Below are 20,161 nucleotides of genomic sequence, written 5' to 3' on the forward strand. Positions count from 1 at the left end.
ACCACTTCAGTTCACAAGTTACTGCTGCCATAGAACGATATTCTTGAAGACATAGAAACTGTAGGCTGCTTCTTTGTCTTCCATGAAATAGGAGATTGGCCTAAGAACACTAGCCAACCTGTCAATGATCGTCGAGTGAGTGGACAAGTAGCCCAATCCGAGTCACACCACCCCTGAAGAATACATTAAATAAAATAAACATTTAGTATAAAAAAAATGCGCACTTAAAAATATGAACACGTAAAAAACAATTATGAATATTTAGTATATTAAAAATGAACATGATGTTTATGTATTTATATAAGTTCAAATTCATTGTATATAATTATTAACGAAAAATAAAGATAAAATGTTCATTTTTTATGTACTAAATGTTTATTTTTAGTGTACCAAATGTACATTTTTGTATTAAGTGTTCAATTTTAAAATACTACGTGTTTTTTTTTTCTTACAAAATTTTTACAAAATACTACGATCGTGACAAAGATGATGACGATGGAGAATGTTACAATGGTGATGAATTGGAGAATGCCAAAGTAGAAGGACAAAGAAGTTTAATGATTGAAGGAAAGTGAGGTGAGAACGAAAATTAACTTATAAGGAAAGGGAAAAAAAAGGAGAGTAAAAAGTTTGAAATGAGAAGAAAATAGAGGAAAGAGGTAATAAAGAAGAAGAGTGGGAGTTAAAATATAAGAAAAGAAAAAAACATTGTATGTTCATATTTGAAATAATGTATGTTCATATGGCTGCACAAGTGTGTAGCTAAGAATTTGCGGTAATACTCCCTCTGTCCCAAAATATCTGACACAGTCAACTTTACACACATGCCAATGCACTACTTTGGCTTTAAATTTATATAATTAAATATTAATGAAAATTAATTTAAAAATTATATCATGAAACTTTATATTAATACCTATGTCATGCATGTGACGTGACAAAGTTTTACCGTGGCTGTCACTGGCCTACCAAAACCCTCCTCCTTTATCCAGGCTTGGGACTGGCAGCGGGAAAACCCACTGGCGGAGTTGTTTGAAATGAGAACGAAAATTAAGGCTTTGATACCTAGCCCCGCTTATGGGATTAAGGCTATAATTGATTGATATATTAATACCTATCTAACAACACATTTTTTTTTTGTGATAAAATATGTTTTTATTATATTAGTAAAAAATTATGGTCAAAATTAATACATAAATAATTAGTATTGGCTGGTCCCATGACCAGCCAACTTTGGTTGATCCTTCGTTGGCAAATGAATATCTAATATAACAAAATTGATCATTTTATAACTGAACATATTTTACTATTTTGTTCATTATAAAATCAATATATGTTCATTCTCATATGTCGTAGGTTCATATATGAATAATTTACTATTAAAGAGTATAGAATGATGTTTAAGTTAATAATTGCAAAATGTTCATAATCATAAAAGTGTATGTTTATTTCTGTATTACGTTAATAAAAAAATTATTTATTCATTTATTTTAATATTTAAAAATATGAAATTAGATGTTCATTTGTATAACGGATGTTCAAGTACATTTGTATTTCTCATAAATTAAATGTTCATTTTCATGTAATATGATGTTCATTCTTATGAAACAAATGTTCATTTTTTTAATTAATACTGTTTTTTGTGGTTGCTCAGTTTTATAAAATGTTCATTTTTATTGTAAAGTATTTTCAATTAACATTAGCATTATAGTGTCATACATTAGCATTTTGTTCATCATTAAAAAAATATTTTATTGATTTATTTAATTGGTATTAATCATACATTTCAGCGAATTGCAAGACATTCATTCAAGAAAATTGAACAAATTAAGGCATTTTCCTTTTAATATGTGTTCTTTTCACTTTAAAAAGCACATAGTTACATGAGCTATATTTTATAAAGTTAAAAAAAGTTGAATGTTCATATTCATTAGGGTTATTAATGCTCTCGATTTTAACGATACATGTTCATGATTCTAACATTATTTTTTAAAAAAATATACTTATTACTCAGACTTATTTAATGTAATGCGATAAAAAGTTAAAAATGTTATTTTATTCATATTTGTGTAAGTGAATGTTCAATAGTTAATATAATATTTATATGCATTAAATTTAATGTCTATTCAATAAAAAGTGTAAATGTTATCTTGTTCACTTTCGTGTAAATAATTGTTCATTTAATATTTATTGCATTATATTTAATTTTAAAAAATACAACACCAAAATATGTTCAATTATAAAATGTTCAATTTTGATATTCTAAATATTCATTTTTCGAATAGAGAGACCAGCCAAAGTGTTAGCTGGTCGGAAACTAGCCAAAAATTTGTGGTATAAGTCAAATGAAGTGTAGACACACAAAAAGCCTTTTGACAAATTTTGGGCCCAAAAAAACATACGGATACCCAACACCACGATCCAAAATTCCAAATATCCAACACAATTTATTTTATTTTGTTAAAATGTTTTTAAAAAGAAAAACAGAACAAGAAGAAGACGAAGACGATAGATTTGGTTTCTTAAAAAAATAAATAAACGACGATAGATTTGGTTAATTTCATAGGCTGAAGCCAAATGGCAAGTCAACCCACTGAAACCCCACAATCAATCTACAATTTCACTATCAAGGTATTCGCTTTCTTCATCTTCCTTCATTTTCTTATATAACCCTTTTTCATCAATTGTTTAAATTTTTAGTTAAAATTGCTTAATCTCTTATAATTTGTAGGATGCCAAAGGAAATGATGTCAAATTAGTGAGTATAAGGGCAAAGTTTTGCTGATTGTTAATGTTGCTTCTAAATGGTACTTCAATATTTGCTATTCAATTTTTTTGCTAATTAGTGGATTAGTAAATGTTTAATTAATTACTAATTAGTAACTGTTTTTTGGTTAAAATTTTGTCAAGTGGAATGACCAACTCAAATTACACTGAGCTAAATAAATTATATGACAAGTACAAAGATCAAGGTCATTATCTATATATTTAAATTCAATTTTTAGCTATAATTATCTTATTGCTTTTGTTAATTTTGTGGCTAAATTAGTTTAATGGTAATGTGTGAATATTGGAAATCTTGTATTTTTAGGCCTTGAGATATTGGCCTTCCCTTGTAATCAGTTCGGCGATGAGGAGCCGGGAAGCAATGATGAGATCATCGAATTCGTTTGCACTCGATTTAAGTCGGATTTTCCTATCTTTGACAAGGTAGACATAGGACAAGATAGTTTCTTCCCTAGATAATTACATTAGTATATTTGTCTCTTTGTTTATTCTTTTAGTCTGAATTGTTTGTTTGGACTGGCCTTCTACATAGCATCCAAGTTGTGGAGATAGTCTTGCATATTACTTGCTCTTGAAGTAGTTTTCGCGGGGTGAAAGAGAATGTTTTCATTTTCCTGGTAACCTATATTGGCAGCAAATTTAAGGTTTTGGTTTTGTTGTTGTTGTTATGTCAAGAAATGTCATTTTCCATTTTTTTGTGTGTTCATATTTCTAAGAGTGCCAAGAAACAGTAATTTGAACTTGAATTTGTAATGCTAGCCTATATATATGTTAGACTGTTAGTACTTATGTTTTAATCATAGCATTACAAGCTTGTAGGAGGTTTGGGCTCAGATTTTAGCTATTGTTATTAGTAGCTAAATGTTTACAGTGTATGCTTTGGTCATAGCTCACTAGTTTTTAGTAACTAAATGTTTACAATGTATGCTTTGGTCATAGCTCACCAGTTTATAGGAGGATTGAGTTCAGAATAAACTGATAATATTTAGTAACTACTTCATGTTATCAGTGTTGCATCTCCATTATGTGGAATTGCTCCTGCTACGATGATTTTATTGCCCCAATATCATGGAAACATGTCCTCATCAGACTAGGATTCTTGGCTCTTTCATCGAGATACCAATATAGATTTAGCACAAACTCATCTGCACCCTGCATGTTCTGATATCATCAGTATCCTGTCGTAGGAGGTTCAAGAAAGTTTGTGGTATTGGGATGAACTCCAAATGCTGTCCGCTAGTTTTTCAAGTTCGATACTTCTGTAGCTCTGTTAGGAATTATCTGGTTGCAAGTGGTAGATGGGAAAAGAGAAGAGCATGTGAGAATAAGGAGGGGAAACGAGAGAAATGTTTTCAAAGTTCTCATTAGTCACTCCTACATATAAAAATAATGTGTGCTACAAGAAACTTTACAATGTTCTTCTCCACATCCAAATTGGAGAGTCTGTTCACATTGTTTGACCTCTTCAAATATTTTCTATGATTTCATTGAGAATTCTGTGGTAGAGGCCAGTAAAGATCTTCAAACTCTTACAAGTTTTGGTGTTAACATCTTGAATGTTTATCTGTCTTGCATGTTACAATTGTAGATCGAAGTCAATGGAGAAAACGCTCCCCCCTTGTACCAGTACTTGAAGTTGGGTAAATGGGGAATCTTCGGAGATGATATCCAATGGAATTTTGCCAAGTTCCTTGTTGACAAGGATGGCCAGGTCGTTGGCAGATATTATCCCACAACTTCACCTTTCAGCCTAGAGGTAAGAGGAGGTTCACTGACTGATAATTTAGTGAGTAAAACTTCCTCTGGATTCAAGTCATCCTGGACTAGTGAACTCTATACTATTCTGATGACCCTTTTGTTGCAGTATGATATAAAAAGGCTGTTGGAGATTGCCTAAATTGCTGCCTTGCTTATCAAATACTACGTATGTGCATTGCACATTCTTCCAACTAAGGTACAGCTATAAAAGCCTATAACTTCGGTTTGCATGAAAAAAATTTCTACGCAGACTTGATAGAAATATAGTCATTCAACATACGTATGAATCTTTGGTTTTTACAATATTTGGAATCTTTTTTATCTGTTTGTTTGGAGTATGAAAATATCATGTCCATTTTGACTCTCTAGAATTGAAACACGGGAAATTTTTTTAGTGCAACAAAGAGTCTAACAATTGCATAATTTGCATTCCATGAAACAGGATATTATTTCATGTAGTTGAGACATTATATGTTTGTACAAGCCACAACAAGGCATGGCAATGTGGTTGAGGAAGCTGATTCAGTCTTATATGAGAAGATGTTATATCGCGTGTACCAGTCTTTACTCTCATCTCTAAATCTGTATTTGGACTTGTAATTTTCTGTTGAAAGCAGTAGACTTTATTAAACAATGAAAGTAACTGTTTTCAGTTATTTTCTCTTGTAATTTGTTGCTAAAGAAATTGTTGCAAAAATTTGGATTTATCTCTATTATTAGCCTGAAGATGACATGAAATTCAGAATATGCTGAATTGCTGATCCCTAAACCTTATGAGGTTCACAGCATTTTCAACATACATTCATAGTGTTAAAGAGGTTTGAGTGGCTAATACTTTAAGCATTTAACACTAATTAAAAAATAAATATATAAAAGGCTCTTAAACAAAAGTAAAGTGGAGGAAGTAAAATAAAACTTTAGAGATGTGAGTATTAAAGATGTATTCTCATCGCCTTATCTAAGCAAATTATTATTGAATAATATTAGTATCCTACTACATAGATCAAACTATATCGTGTTTTCTTATTTTTGTTTTTATTGCCAAATTTTGATAACATATACAGACTAATAATATATTAAGATTAGATAATTAGAAATACACACTAAATCGAATCAATGATTGCATAGTTTTTAGTAATCAAGTTCCATTTTAAGGCCTTCAAAGCTCCAATTAAACCAAGATTGTACAAATTGAGAATAGACTTGATTTTTATAGACATGGCCTACAATAGATAGACTAAAAGCTTGTCAATAAGGCGAAGTGTATAAATTTCTTATTTTTCAAATACAGAATAAAATTTGTTAGGAGGAAACTCTTATCAAATTTGTTTATCAAATGGTAAAATGTAAATAAATCAACAAATTTGCTTAGTTAACAATGTCATTTTCGTAATCATATCAAGATTATCAACATCTGTGGAGCCCATTTAGTGATGAAAAGTGTATTTTCTCATTTGATAATAAAGATATTTGAGCTATGCAATTGTGCAATACTGTCAAGAAAAAGGTTTTCCTTCGCTCTTCTTTTTTACTGTTTCTCTTTCATCTCTTTTCTTCTAATCTCAATTGTAATTTTTTTGTAGGGGCTTTCACCGATGTTTTTACCGGCGGTAAGCCCCAAAAAACTTTTTAATTGCTTTTGATAAATGAATCCCATTTTTATGATGGTGTTTATTCAATTAGGCTTTTTTTTTTGTTTGTTCGTGTGCTAAAGATTGAAAATTTAGGGTTTCATCGTCTCCGAAAATATGTAGAAGGCCATATGAGTTTTTTTCACCCAAACAACTACTCATCTGTGGATCTCAACCCGAATTAGTGTTAACTCACAGATTGTATTGGTTCGGATGAAGTTTTTTATTAACGCGATCGTTGATCTAATCTGCAATGTAACTAGTTCTAAGGTAAGTTGTACATGTGTTGGAATTTTAGATTTCCTAGAAATTGTTTGTAAGTCCCGTTTAGCTATATTTCATTAATGAAATCCTTTTTCTTCTAAAAAATAAATAAATAAATAATAAAATAAAAAAGGGTAAAACCTACCACATACTTGAACTTGAAATGACTAACAAATACGTAGTATAAAATTTGATTTTGGAGGTTAACTATCTATATTTGCCAACCCTTGGACATACTACAAGTAGTCAAGTACTCTGTACTCAGTAGTTCAAATTAGAACTGATAACTTCTCATATTATTACTAATTTCATGTTCAAACTTTTCCAGAAATTGTCCTCAATCAACCCGACCAGCTAGGTAAATGAATCGAATCATTGTCTTATATTCTTTCATTGATTAACTAACTCTTTCGAATTTGTTTTAGTTTTAACAGTATGCTCAAATAAAGCTGTGCATACCAAGTGTTCGACAAAATGCCCCAGTGAACTTTTTTTTGTCATTGGTACTGATTCACATTACTTGTTTAATGGGGTTGCAGTGATAATGAGGTATATGAAGCCACTGACCTTGTTTCAAGAATTAGCAAAGACAAAGAATGCACTCGAACGAGGTCGGTTTTTGGGATTGGACGTTGGTGATAAGTATGTTGGACTTGCTGTTTCAGACCCAGATAACAAAATTGCTAAACCTTTAAGGTTGATTTTTGCACTCTTTGTATTGCCAAAGTAAAATGCTAATTTGAATACTTTCTGCTGTGCTGTCTTGAATGTAATTTATTAGTCAATTTCTTATTTATGCTGTATTTTTGTCCTGAAATTTCACTTGAATTTGTTCATGCAGTGTTTTACTCAGAAAGAAATTTAATATTGATATGATGGCGGCTGATTTCACAAGTTTGGTAATGGATGCCCTGCCTTGATAATGTGTTTGATTATGTTACAAGATGTACTTACAATGGGGTCAATTTATTTGTTGTTCTAACCGGTCTTTTCTTCTTGCTTGTAGATTTCAGAGTTTTCCCTATCAGGCTTTGTTGTTGGCTGCCCTTTTGATAGACAGCGGCCAAGTCCAGATGTATGTTCTTCCGCAGATGGTTGTGGTGTATGTGACTAGTTAACACTTGTTGTTTGATGCTTTTCCATTTTGTTGATCAGGGTGCACAAGTGAAAATTTTCGTAGATGATCTGTGCAAAACTAGGAAACTAGAAGGTGTGAAATATACATATTGGAATGAGTGCTATACATCAAAGGTAACAAATAGCCTATTTAGATGCTTTCTCAGTAGAAGTCTTAACTCGAACATGTAATTACTCTTTTATTGAAGGGTGATCGAAGTCAAAATGCCAATATATGGGTGGATAACTTTCCTGATCAGATTGATGATTTTCTTTTGGTTTTCAGAACGTCGACTTACTATTGCAGCCATTAACATTACATCCAGTGGAACTGAAAACTATGCTTGACAAATTTGCCGCTGTGGGAATTTTGCAGGTAAGGGTTGTAGTGTTGCTTTTAACATCAATAATACACTCATGTGCAACTCAACTAGCCAAATACTTGAGGCTGCTGCTGATATTAATCTTTGAAGTCGAGTCAATTGCCATTAGAAAATTTTACACTGTTTTATAATGAATCACAAAACTGTGTGCTAAGTTCTATCCCGTCACCGCTATTCATTTTTTTTAGTTGTGTAACCTATGTATTGAAATATTCATCAAATGATCAGTATACCCTTCAATTCTTGCAAAAAAATGTCTGATCAACCATATTCTTGTGACAGGGGTACCTGGACTATGTCAACCGGTGTGGACTGAATCCTGATGTAGAAGATCATTCTACCGCTGTATGCTGATATGCTCTCAAACTGCTCTACGTTTGCATTAGGATGTTTCATGTTAAGCTCTTGGACTTCTCACTGCATGTGTTTAAATTCTATGAGCATCTTTACTCCAATGATCTTAAGCCTAACATTGCTATGCTGCATATGGCCATTTTCTGTACAGCAATACAATTGTAATGTTAAGTGCTTTCTTTTAACTTGTCAATGATACATCTGCCTCAGGCCTCGATGGTTAAAATCTTACATATGACATCTGAAAGATGTAGAGGTACATTATGGACTTTTTTTTTTTACCTGAAGTTACTAGTCTTCTGCCCTATCTTCCCTTATAAAAGTATATGTAGTGTTCGGGGGCAATATGGCTATTATATACCCGGGATGAGCACAAAAATAATTATGTACAAAACTCATATAATCCAAAATTTACAAATTTTAATAAAGATATTTCATCTCAAAATTTTACTGGTACGGGTAGTTGTACCTCTCTTTGAGATGTCTTTGCAAAAACTTTCTGGAAATGTTTTGATTGGAGGAGATCGAGACACTTAGCCTGAATAGTAAAATAAATTACCTATATATAACAAGAACCAATGAAATTCTCCAGTCATCAACATTAAGCTTCGTCAATATGCTTATAGAGATAGAGGTAGATGGTGAATAATTCTTAGCTTTTAGATATCATTCTAGCTGTGTACTCATAAATTGTAGTTACTCCCTCCTTGTTTTAATAAGTGTTACACTTTTACCGGTTCATAGTTTTAGGTTAATATTTTATTAATAGTAATGAAGTTTCAAGCCAACACTACACCATCAACAACACTTTAGATGATAAGCGCATTGAGTCTTATTATGATGATTCATCATATTCAAGAGAATTTGCTCCATTAATGTGGCTTGAGGTACCAACCCTATAATTTTATGCAACTATTGCTGTTAATTTGCACCAATTTTAGGTTCATGGTTATGATGTTTTTATGACTTTGCTCCTTGAGTAAATTTTGTTCTATCTATAATATAAGTGTTTTTTATAAGATTTAACAATTAATTTGATTATAAATTTTTAATTTATCAGTGTTTAGAATTTTTTTTGTGCATTTGATATATATTCTAACAATGGTATTAAATTGGTATATGTATTGTAAAGTTCAACTCTATGTAGTTATGTGCGTATCAAGAAGCATAGAACTGCAAAAAAAAAACCCCTGCTCGAACCTCCTTAAAGCAGATCAAATGTCGAATTGCTGCATTTGTCTTACTCTGCCGAATCCTTCTGCCCTCCCTCGAATCCCACTACGAAAAATCTTAATACATTTCTCCACATTCAACGTCAATATCTTTGTTGATGCTTCCTTCTCTTCATCTAGCCTTCTTGTTGACATTTGAAACTTCACCTGTTTGACGGCTGATCTCCATTGAGAATTTGAGTGCAAACCATACCAAATACTGTATTTCAAAGTCTTCCAAGAATTCAATTTGTTCAGCAATCTTGGTAGCAGCCATATTTGATGATGCTATTCTAGAATGCTCAATATTAATTCTTAATAATTATAATAAATAATGGACGCCAACTAGCTTTTGTTGGTTGATATTTTATTTTATTTTTAAATCGATATTCGAGATTGATTTTCATAGTTTCGAACTCCCTTTGGCCTCTATGGGATCACGATGACAAAGATATTACTTGCCTTTACAATTTAGAAGATGGGAAGAGTGAGAAGTTTAATTTTACATTGCTAGTTCATCAAAGCTAGCTGGACTCACTCCAATTCTGTGGGTTGATATTATAAAAGTGTACATGTTGACTAGTCCGAATAATGAAAAAAAAAAAAGTGGTTGTACATACCAAGTAAGCTGTAAGAACCTTCGGTCGGAGCGATAAATCTGTCAAACTTTGGGATTGGGCACAGTATGAAAGATCTTTTAGAAGCACATATTCCTCCCGGGGGGCGAGTAACACTTAAAAGATACTGAGTACTGAGGGGGTATGAAGGAATAGGGGGGCAATTTAGGCAATTTCAGAGTATAATACTACGTGTATTGCTTCCTTTAAAAGTAAAAGGGGCTGGCTCCTGACTACGTTCAATTCATTATGGCATATGCTTCTGGAATATCTTTTGATTCATGTGGCTAAATGATCCAAAATTCTGTAAGCGCCATGTTTATTGAAAGACTAATATTGAGATGTACTGGAAAATGTTTTGATAAATTTATCTTATGAACGCCGACCATACCTCTATAGTTGATCTTCCATGGTATCTCGTAGATCAAGAGGAAAACTCCTTTGAGAGTGCATAAAGCCCCGAGCGTATAATAGAAATTGCAGTCTTCACAGAATACCATCCTCATTACCTTCTAAAGTGTATTATCATATTCATTAAAAACTCAGAAAAAACAATGAATCCTATAACGACAATATGAATTAACCAACAGCAGATAATCAAGAGACACAATCACAAATGAGGGAGATAACATTAAAAATAATTTTATCAGAAACTAAGAATGGTCAACTAGAGAGTTACAACAGAATCTGAAGCACTCAAACACTCATCATAAACTCTTCTTAGCTGTAAAATACACCTACCAATGCTGCTACCTAAACTGGGTTATCTCAAATCTGGCTACCCCAAAATCAGCCAATATATGATTCTGAACTCAGGGCTTCAAGACCGTAAGCTTCGTCACAAAGGTCAGGAAACTTCTGTTATCTTTTTCACCCTACTCCGTAAGGAACTGATGATCCGGAAGCTCATGCATCTAAAAGGCTTTAAATACACAACACAATGTATTTACAAATCGCCCAAACTAGTAACATGACATGTATTTTATCAGTGTCATCCACTCGCCAAGTCAATGTCAGTGTTGGGATTCTTTAGATCTAGTCCTTTAGAACCAGGCCATGAGCCAGGAACATTTTGGCTAGAAGAAGCATTATTAATCTGTGCTGATGATTTATCACTTAAAAGTTGTTCAGAGCTCTTATCATCTATCGAATCTGACTCCTTGCCCTTGCCCTTCGGATTCCCATAAACAAAACTGCACACTACAACCTGATAAAAAAAATGATAAGCTTACATCATGGTAAAAATATTCTACTTGCTCACAACTAACCGCACCTTGCATTGCAAAAAAAAATAAAAAAACCTCATGTTTCCCTAATGAACAAGAATTTAGACTCTTAATACCCAAAGTTAGAACTTTGTTAGAGCTTTCACTGCATAAATTACTCTCATTTCGGTAATAACAACAATGGATTTACGGTGTCTTTGTTACAAAATATTTAAGGGATAACTTAAAATGAAGGTGTACCATAGCAACAAAACTAGACGCAGATAAATGAAAAGGTGAAGATAAGCCAGGAGTATTCAACACCGGGTTGGAACTTCAAAGTGAAACTGAAAGGAAAAGGAAATAAAAAGCGAGAATTCACATACCAATTACAAAAATGACTGGTTTTAGAATGGGTGAATGGCTAAAGTCAAGTACCTCTATCAAAGTCAAATCTTATGTAGTATATACTATCACAAGTGAAGCAAGTGATGGTCCTGCTTCTGGCTTCATAATTCATCAATAAGAGAGTTGACATATTATTTAAAGGTACACTACCCAATCAGTCTCATTTCTAAATTTGGAATTGGGAGTACCAGATATGATTGAAGTGCATCAAACAGTAAATGTGTAGCTGCATTCTAATATTAATAATACCTGAACTGGCTTTGAAGCAACCAGCCTTCCTCCGACTGCACCACCAATCACATGCCCATCAGGACTTGAAAGAGAAACATTAACACCACCAGTACGATTACGTGACCCACCAGTTTCAGCAACCAAGTATGAACCAGATAAGCATAGTATCTCAAAACGGCCCTACATATGTTATCAACAAAAATGACTCAGCTCAGAGACTCTTACAACAGAGCAATCACATCAATGTATCTCAAAACGGCCCTACATATGTTATCAACAAAAATGACTCAGCTCAGAGACTCTTACAACAGAGAAATCACATCAATTAGTGTCATTTTATAGCTAGACCAGACTGATGCTAAGTAAATGAAAAACATTATCAATTGACTAAGGTTCAAATAACCAAGAGATTAATTGTCTAAGGTTCAACACATGGAATTGAAATCTCAGGATTTTATTAATTAAAGCACTGAAAGCAATCACTACACCCAGTCTATTTTCCTGCAAAAAAAAAAAAAAAGAACAGCAAAATCATTCAGCCTATCACTAGATACCATAACATGAAAAAATCATAGAGGGGACAGGGAAGTTTTGGCCAATATTTGAAAGCTTATCTGAATTAAAATTAAAATAATTTTTTTCTAATCAGCACAGCAAATAAATCAGATATGAAATTAAGCATCTAACTATCCCAATACAATTAGAAAAACAACAAATGAATAAAACTTCCACCTTGAAAGTGGTTCCGCACAGTAATCTACAACTTATGTTAATGCAGGTCTGCATCAGTATACAAACTCACTTGGTTTTCTTAAGATTGCTAAGATTCACAACACAATCACTAACTACAATGTTTCAATTCTCCAACACTCCCAACATAAATGATGCAAAACTTTCACTGTGAGCACAGAAACTGTAAAGCAAGATAAGTAAGCCAGATACAGAACCAACTGCTTTTTCAGGTTTGGGATTTTGATAATATCTTTTGTTTGTATCCTCTTTTCAGTGTGGGAGGGATGGGAGCCAAATCATGTACAGAAACCATCAGACAGATACAACTCAGATAAGGTGTAACTAGTTACGAAGCATACACAAAGGCCTTACTCTATTGATATTGAGGAAAAAAAAAGTCCTGAAAATTTAGTTCCAATAAGCTATAATAAGGGCTACAAAAACCATAGTAAGACTAAAAAAAGTTTAGCTTAGTACTAACAAGTAAAGTTCAGGTGATGGAGCCAAGTATCATTTGAAGGAAAACACATCAAAAAAGATATAAAAACCTCCATAACAATGGCTTCTGACAAGGAGAAGAATACATTAGAGTAATATGATAAAGAATTGGACAACAGAACATGAAGAGAGAGATAATAACAAAGAGAGTGAATAATGAACAAAGAACAAGCAACTAGTACAACATGTTCAGATAATCTAGTTTGTGGCTAATTGAAAGTGAGATGAACTACTTGCAAACCAAATACAGGTTCAAAATTCTAAACAATCTATTCACTACAAAATAATTTACCTCAAATGAGACAGTCCCAGTTGCCGATCCAGGCTGACGTAATGTGACAGCAGAAACACCACCACTGCCTGACATAATGCATAGAGCTCTTGGCCGCTGCTGCGAAAATGAGAGTATTTTAGAGGCAACATCCTGCAGACCACAAGCATCAGTAGATTAATATATAAGCAATGACTACTTAGTAGCAGAATTCAATATTTACAGAGCAGACCGAATTCTAGCCCAAAGAAAAGTGTTAAGTGTGTAACTTTCTAGTCACTTCAAAGCAGTTACTGAATTTATGGGAACACTGTATTGCACATACACTGGCTCATTTAAGTTCTGTAATCTCTAACTCCTCCATGGCCCATACATTCGTGCACTAGATTCTCCTAATTAACAAGCTAAGAATCATATAGCTATTCAAGGAAGAGGCATGACAAACTCTATCCAAGGAACTAAGTAACGAAACAGTTAAGAACAAATCAATAAGCATATAAACACTTCCTACACCTAGTGCTCCCTCCATCCCAAAACAAACTTCCACAACACAGAATTTGATGTCCTGATTTAAAATAGAATAAATACACTTCCCTTTTCTTACTTTCTTTTTTCTCTCTATATATACACTTCCAAATATCTTCTTTTACATTCAACAACTATAAATAAAACCCATGTTTAAGTAAAAATGAAGCTGCTATAGAGAAGAAGTATTCAATAATGTATCTTTGAAGAAATTTTATCTTTGTATTAGCATTTTAGCCTAATCTGTCTTTGGGAAAGATCCTCACACAAAACCAATGAAAAATCTCAAGGTAGTAGAATATATTTTTCCACACTTAAAGACTTCCAAGTACGGCTTAAATATAAACCAGCCAAGTTAACGGAACACAATAGCTCATTATACATCAACTTAGAACAAACATAAGCAAGGTCCATAGTAACTTTTAAGCTTGTTAGCATACCTCTCCGGGTGCAACATGAATGACATGCGGCATAAATGCAATGCCTGCTGAATTATTCATCCAGTCACCTGAAATAAGTTATCATGCAATTTGAATGTAAGTTCACAGTGCACTCTTGCAATGGAGATTACCATCACAGAATCAATAATACTCTACCCATTAAAAAAAAAAAGGTGGATGAAATTTAGTGACTAATTACACAGTTCATTTTTACAGTAGGTAAGAAATGACAGGTGGATAATTCTTATCAAGCAAGACTCCAATTAAGCTCTCAACTTCATGTTAATGGATAGAAACCATTCAAACAACTAAACTTGTAAGAGTAAGAAATCTCGCAACAATCTTCCAACGGCGCAAAACAAAACTATATATGCTTGGCTTCATTCTAAGCTATAGCAATCTGATCCTGAGCACAAATACATGATCACCAAATTCATATTGATGAAAAACCTATCACCATCAATTTCGTATCATTCTCTTGAACAACAAGCTCATAGTGTCTCATGATGGTCCAAATGATAATATAACAATGCAAGGGATAATTGACATGCATTAAACAATCAAAGGCCAGATTTAACAAAATAAACTCTTAACCCATTATGACCATTCTTCAAAAACAACAAAAGGCAAGTAGATCAAAAACAAGCAAACCAAGGTAAAACAATTAAGCTTACCAACAGAAGCCAATCTCTGCTTCCTCCCAGACCCAGGAGGTCTTCCTCTCTTCTTCCTTTCCGCAAGAGAACTCGAATTCGGGGTAGACGGGGAGAGCCCCAACGCCACGGTACCAGACCCTGATGCCGCCCCAGGACCAGAACCATCAGGCCCATATTTCCTAGGCCTCCCTCTCTTCTTCTTTGTAGGCTCACTCAATGAACCCCCAATTGAAGCCACAGTAATAGTGAACCCTTGAGGCACATTGGGTTGGGATCCTTCTACATTAAATCCAGGACCCACAGAATTATTAGCCCTAACAATTTGCTGAGATGAAAGATTAGGGTTTGAAGAGGGTCTAAACCCTGAAGATGGTGTGTTCAATCCAGGTTGCCCTGCACCTGACCCAACTGAACCAGGAATTGCTCTATGCATATAATATGGTGCTGAACCTTGCAATGCCATACCTTCTCTCCCATCCATACATTTACCTCACCCAATTATCACAAAAATCACTTCTAAATTGACCCAAGAAATTCAAATTTCTCAATTAAACCAAGATTTAAACTTACCCAGATGCTCAAACAGCAAGAAAGACTGAAACTTTTAAGGGTTTAAGATCCAGAATTAGGGTTTAAACCCTTTTAGATGAAGAAAAAACCTCAATTACTCCCAAAAGGCAATAATTAGAACTTACCCATGAGTTGAAACACTCAAAAAACCTGTAAATTTGGGTGAAATTAGGGTTTTGATGGCAAATTAAGAAGCCCCAGATCTTAAAAATTGAATTTTGAGTCTTCCCAAGTGTTTTTTTAGTTCACTGAACAGCAGCAGATTTCTTTCAAACCCCAGAAAATTTGAAATCTCGCCTACCCCCTCTTCAATAAAAACTACTCAAGAAGCAGCAAAAAAGTGAAAAAAAGATAGAAAAATCATATGGGAAAAACAAGATAAGAAAAAGAAAAAAGAAAACCCTAGATTTGAATTAGGAAAGAAAAAAAATGGCAGTAGTAGTAGTTTGAGAGGGAGGAGAGTGAAAGTGAGTTCAAAGAAAGAGGAGAGAGAGTGTGAGTGTTTGTTTCAAAGAAAATAAAAAAAGAAATATATAGAGATTTGAGCTTTTTGAATTAAAGGTGACTTTTTTTTTTCTTTTTTTTTTTTGTTTTTTGTTAAGAGGGTTAATATTATACGGGTTTGAGGCAAGTTTATAACTTTATCATTGTTGGTAAAATGGTAACAAATGGTAAATATTTGTGAAGTGGGATTAGAAAGGGTTTTATATGATAGATATGATAGATTACATATTAATTGATCAAATCTTAACTCATAAGATTTTCCTAGGTTTTGTATTTATATGTCTCACTTTTATGTTTTCATTTGATAACTTTGAATCTCAAACTTTAAAAATATAATTTAAACACTTATATCTCATAGTATGTACAAAAGGTACATAGAAAGTTACGCGTTCTGATAAAAATTGTGAAAAAGTTAGTGGATAGTTTATAACTTTGTACCACTCACTGAGAAAGTAGTTTTAGGGATGATGGAACACACGCATAACGGCCCGAGGATTGTGGTATATCCGTACTTGGATGTGAGTAGGCTATAGACTTTCAATTTTATTTTTTTTAGTATAATATGCTCCTCCTTATGTGGATTGCCCATTTTCTTTCTTTGATTATTTAAGTCTATTATTCCCTATCTTCTAATCAAACATATTGAAAATACTTTCTTCCTTTCAAAATTATTTGTGTTTAGCTTAAGAGTATGATAGGGTAATAAACTAATAATACAATTTAATTTGAATTTTAAAATAAAAGATTAGAAAAAAAAAATTGAGTATGATAGGGTAATAAACTAATAATACAATTTAATTTGAATTTTGAAATAAAAGATTAGAAACAAGTTTATGACTTTTTTTTTTTTTTTTGAAGGAAACAAGTTTATGACTATAAAAAGCAAGTACATTAATAACTACCCTAAAGAAGAAGAAGAAAATCCCCAAAAATTCAAAAAAATTCAAAAAAATAAAATAAATAAGAGTAGATGAAAAATGAGAGTTGAGGAAGGACAGAGTGAGCTACTTTAAATAAATCAAGTTACCAAAACAGTGATAGATTAAACTGACTTTATACAATTGAATGCAAAAGTACACATCTCTTCTTACTTCTCTGAGTTTGGTAAGACAGAGAAACTAATATTGGTGGAAGATTGGTAGTAGTGGTGGTCCTTGATAGAGAGTGCGAACAACAACAACAATGTCATTCAAACATTGGGTTTGCATTTTTTTTATATTTAAATTTATATTAATTTAATTAAAAATAATTTAATTTAAAAGAAAGAGTAATTAAAAAAAGAATAAAGGATGTGATGTCACCTTAAGAGTTTTATGGTTTCATGTTTTGGTTTATAATATTTTTTTAGAAGAATTAGTAGTTCTTAAATTTAACTTTTGAAAAGAAAAAAAAATCTTACTTTTCAGCTATTCTTTTGTAATTGTATACTCATAATGTTTAAGTTTTTGTTCATGTTTTCATAGGTTGGATTTTAAGTTTTTTTCCACGACTTTTATAATTTTGTAAGTATTATTGAATGTTTATTTGTTTTTAAGAATTAAATGTATACTGTATATGAGAGATGTGAGGTAACAATTGGTATAATTATGTTTACAACCGAGACTATATTTAGATGATGTGTATACCAAATTATATGATTCAAGATTTGATTAATTCATGTGTTTTTTGTTATATGGTCAATTATCTTACTATGAGAATATAATCAAAATGAATCTTAGATAGCTTTTAAAAAAAAATGAGTCTTAGATATATTAATTTTAGGTGTGATAGATTCAAGTTAGATTCTTTTTAACTAGGATCAAAATTAGTTAAAATCGAGTAATTGGTATGATTAAGGTTATGTTTAGTTCACCTGATTTGATCTAATCCGATTTGAATTTTCCTGATTTGATTTTTAATTCACACCTTGGTTATACACTAATTTTAAAGATAAAGAATTCATCAAATGTGATATCATTAGATGTGTATTAATGTGAATTTTACATAATTATTTTATTCACAAAGTTTAAGTTATGTAGTGATATGCAAATGCAAATAGAAAGATTAGACTTTTATCTAGGTTAATCAGATTTGATCATTTCTAAAATAAGAAAATATTTGTTTACATAAGCTGAACTGCTGAAGTGCACATAGCCTACATATGCATGTTTTTTTTTTTTCTTCTTTAGATGGCATGAATTGTCTTAATGGTTTAAAACCTCGTACGAGTCAATCGTGTTAGCAAGCCAATCACTTAGCTTAATAAGAATAAGGAAAAGTTATGGAGCAAAGTGGGTATGTGTGAATGGTGCAAAATTCAAACCGTGACACCTTAAAATTACGAAGGGAGTACCTTCATTGCTTCACATGATTATCTCTTAGGCCTTTTTTATCCTCCTTGTTTCCACTCATATCTGAAATATTAAGTTTATATTCCAGATATATATGTATTAATGAGTTTGGGGAAAACAAGTTCATATAAAGTTGTGATAAGGGTTATTGAAGTTGAATTAACAATTAAAATATGTTCTAATAAAGTCAAATACTATCTCCGTTTTTGTTAATTGACATATTTTGACTTTAGAACTATTCACACATTCTCCGTTGACCATGTTTTGTTCTTTATACGTAATGAAAAATATAGTCATGTGGGATCTTATTAGATTCATCACTATGTATATTTTCAACATATCAACTTTTCATAATTTTTGTTTATCGCTAATTAGAGATATTAATGGTTGAATTTGTACATTGGCAAACATGACTAAAGAAACGTGTCAACTAAAAAGAAACGGAGGAAGTAGGTTTAAATAAATTCATATAAGTGAAACTAAGGTGAATAAAGCACAATCTTAGATTAGGCAAAACAAACATGTCTCCCACCTATGTTTGTGCTTTATATATAAGGGGTCGTTTAATTTAACAATTTAGAATGAAATGGATTGGGAATCCATACCATGGTTGTATGGATTGAGAGCCCCATACCTTGTGAAACTTGTTTGGTGTGAAATTGGAATGGATTTGTATCTAGTTAGGGTTTGTTTAGGTGGAGTTACCGCACCGTCCTTACCACCACGCACCACTATCGGATTTTTAATAATAAATATACAACTCTACAATAACAATATTTAACTCTATAATAACAGTATACAAATCAATCATAACAGTACACAAATCAATAACGACAAATATTTAAAATTCACCAGAAATAATCTATTGGATAATAGTATGTAATTCTCCAAAAACAGTATACAAATCAAGAATAACAGTATACAAACAATAATAACAATAAACAAGTCAATAATAGTTGAGTACCGACAAAAAATTAACGTCGTCAACTTTAACCCCTTCATATCTAAATTGTTTCGAACTCTAACAATTCCCAGCATAGAACTCATCACTTTTTATGGTTGAAGTCGTAAGTCTGGTCTCCGCTAGAGAACTCACATATGCTGGAAGACATTAAAAATCCTTCGTTGCCCTTTGACTATACCATCTTTCATAAATTAAACTTCGAATGACTTCTTTCATTTGAATCAGCCACAAAATTCACACTTCCGGTAGATCGAGCACCATACCTCGCGAATGAAGAGTACTGCAACTCTGATGGGATTTTTGAGGGACTAGATTTCCGACAACCGGAGCTATTTCACATTTTCACGTAAGTAGGTAGTGTTTTTAGAGGGTTCCATTTTTAATATTTCCCTTGACCCTTTTTCCTTTTTCCTTTTATTTTAGCTTTTAAAATTTTACAAATAATATATATATTTTTTTTTATTGTGGTATGGGCTCCAAACCATCCATACCACTGGCTATGGCCCAAAACAGTATTCCAAAACACTTTATTTTATTATTGTTACTACAGCGGACTAGCGGAGTACTTAGATTACTCGTAAACATTAAGGTAGACGGTAGCCATGAGGTTATAACGTTGATGGCAGCCATTCCAGCCAAGTTTATTGTTACCATCACAATGAACCACAACGATCATCAATCAGGTTAAAGAGGCAAGAGCAAAAGA

The 20,161-nt window shown here is 32.5% G+C and overlaps 2 protein-coding genes and 1 pseudogene across 2 annotated transcripts; 2 read left to right on the forward strand and 1 right to left on the reverse strand.

Annotated features, from left to right (window-relative positions):
* Positions 1 to 2,489: 2,489 nt before the first annotated feature.
* On the forward strand, positions 2,490 to 5,299 carry LOC110719515 (annotated as a pseudogene).
* A 1,008-nt stretch (positions 5,300 to 6,307) lies between these two features.
* LOC110719280 (putative pre-16S rRNA nuclease) lies at positions 6,308 to 8,524 on the forward strand. Its single transcript, XM_021898168.1, has 7 exons — positions 6,308 to 6,798; positions 6,980 to 7,136; positions 7,282 to 7,339; positions 7,447 to 7,515; positions 7,596 to 7,691; positions 7,843 to 7,932; positions 8,222 to 8,524. Exons 2-7 carry the CDS (start codon positions 6,985 to 6,987, stop codon positions 8,291 to 8,293), a joined length of 537 nt encoding a protein of 178 aa, XP_021753860.1. The 5' UTR covers positions 6,308 to 6,798; positions 6,980 to 6,984; the 3' UTR covers positions 8,294 to 8,524.
* Positions 8,525 to 10,676: 2,152 nt separating this feature from the next.
* Positions 10,677 to 15,568, reverse strand: LOC110719516 (AT-hook motif nuclear-localized protein 5-like). The gene is made up of 5 exons (XM_021898468.1): positions 15,106 to 15,568; positions 14,432 to 14,499; positions 13,488 to 13,619; positions 11,984 to 12,145; positions 10,677 to 11,328 (listed from the first exon to the last, which is right to left on the reverse strand). The coding sequence occupies exons 1-5, from the start codon at positions 15,566 to 15,568 to the stop codon at positions 11,113 to 11,115; spliced, it is 1,041 nt and encodes a 346-aa protein (XP_021754160.1). The 3' UTR covers positions 10,677 to 11,112.
* Between the last annotated feature and the right edge of the window lie 4,593 nt (positions 15,569 to 20,161).

Source organism: Chenopodium quinoa, unplaced genomic scaffold (assembly GCF_001683475.1).
Source record: "Chenopodium quinoa cultivar QQ74 unplaced genomic scaffold, ASM168347v1, whole genome shotgun sequence".
In the NCBI taxonomy this organism is placed as follows: Eukaryota; Viridiplantae; Streptophyta; class Magnoliopsida; order Caryophyllales; family Amaranthaceae; genus Chenopodium; species Chenopodium quinoa.

Excerpts from the sequence above, each read along its gene's own strand:
- LOC110719280 (XM_021898168.1), top strand. The coding sequence starts at position 6,985 with ATGAGGTATATGAAGCCACTGACCTTGTTTCAAGAATTAGCAAAGACA. Across the intron at positions 7,137-7,281 it reads AAAATTGCTAAACCTTTAAG|TGTTTTACTCAGAAAGAAAT; the intron begins GTTGATTTTTGC and ends TTGTTCATGCAG. Across the intron at positions 7,340-7,446 it reads CGGCTGATTTCACAAGTTTG|ATTTCAGAGTTTTCCCTATC; the intron begins GTAATGGATGCC and ends TCTTGCTTGTAG.
- LOC110719516 (XM_021898468.1), bottom strand. The coding sequence starts at position 15,568 with ATGGATGGGAGAGAAGGTATGGCATTGCAAGGTTCAGCACCATATTAT. Across the intron at positions 12,146-13,487 it reads CTGGGACTGTCTCATTTGAG|GGCCGTTTTGAGATACTATG; the intron begins GTAAATTATTTT and ends TAACATATGTAG. Across the intron at positions 11,329-11,983 it reads TTGCTTCAAAGCCAGTTCAG|GTTGTAGTGTGCAGTTTTGT; the intron begins GTATTATTAATA and ends TTTTTTTATCAG.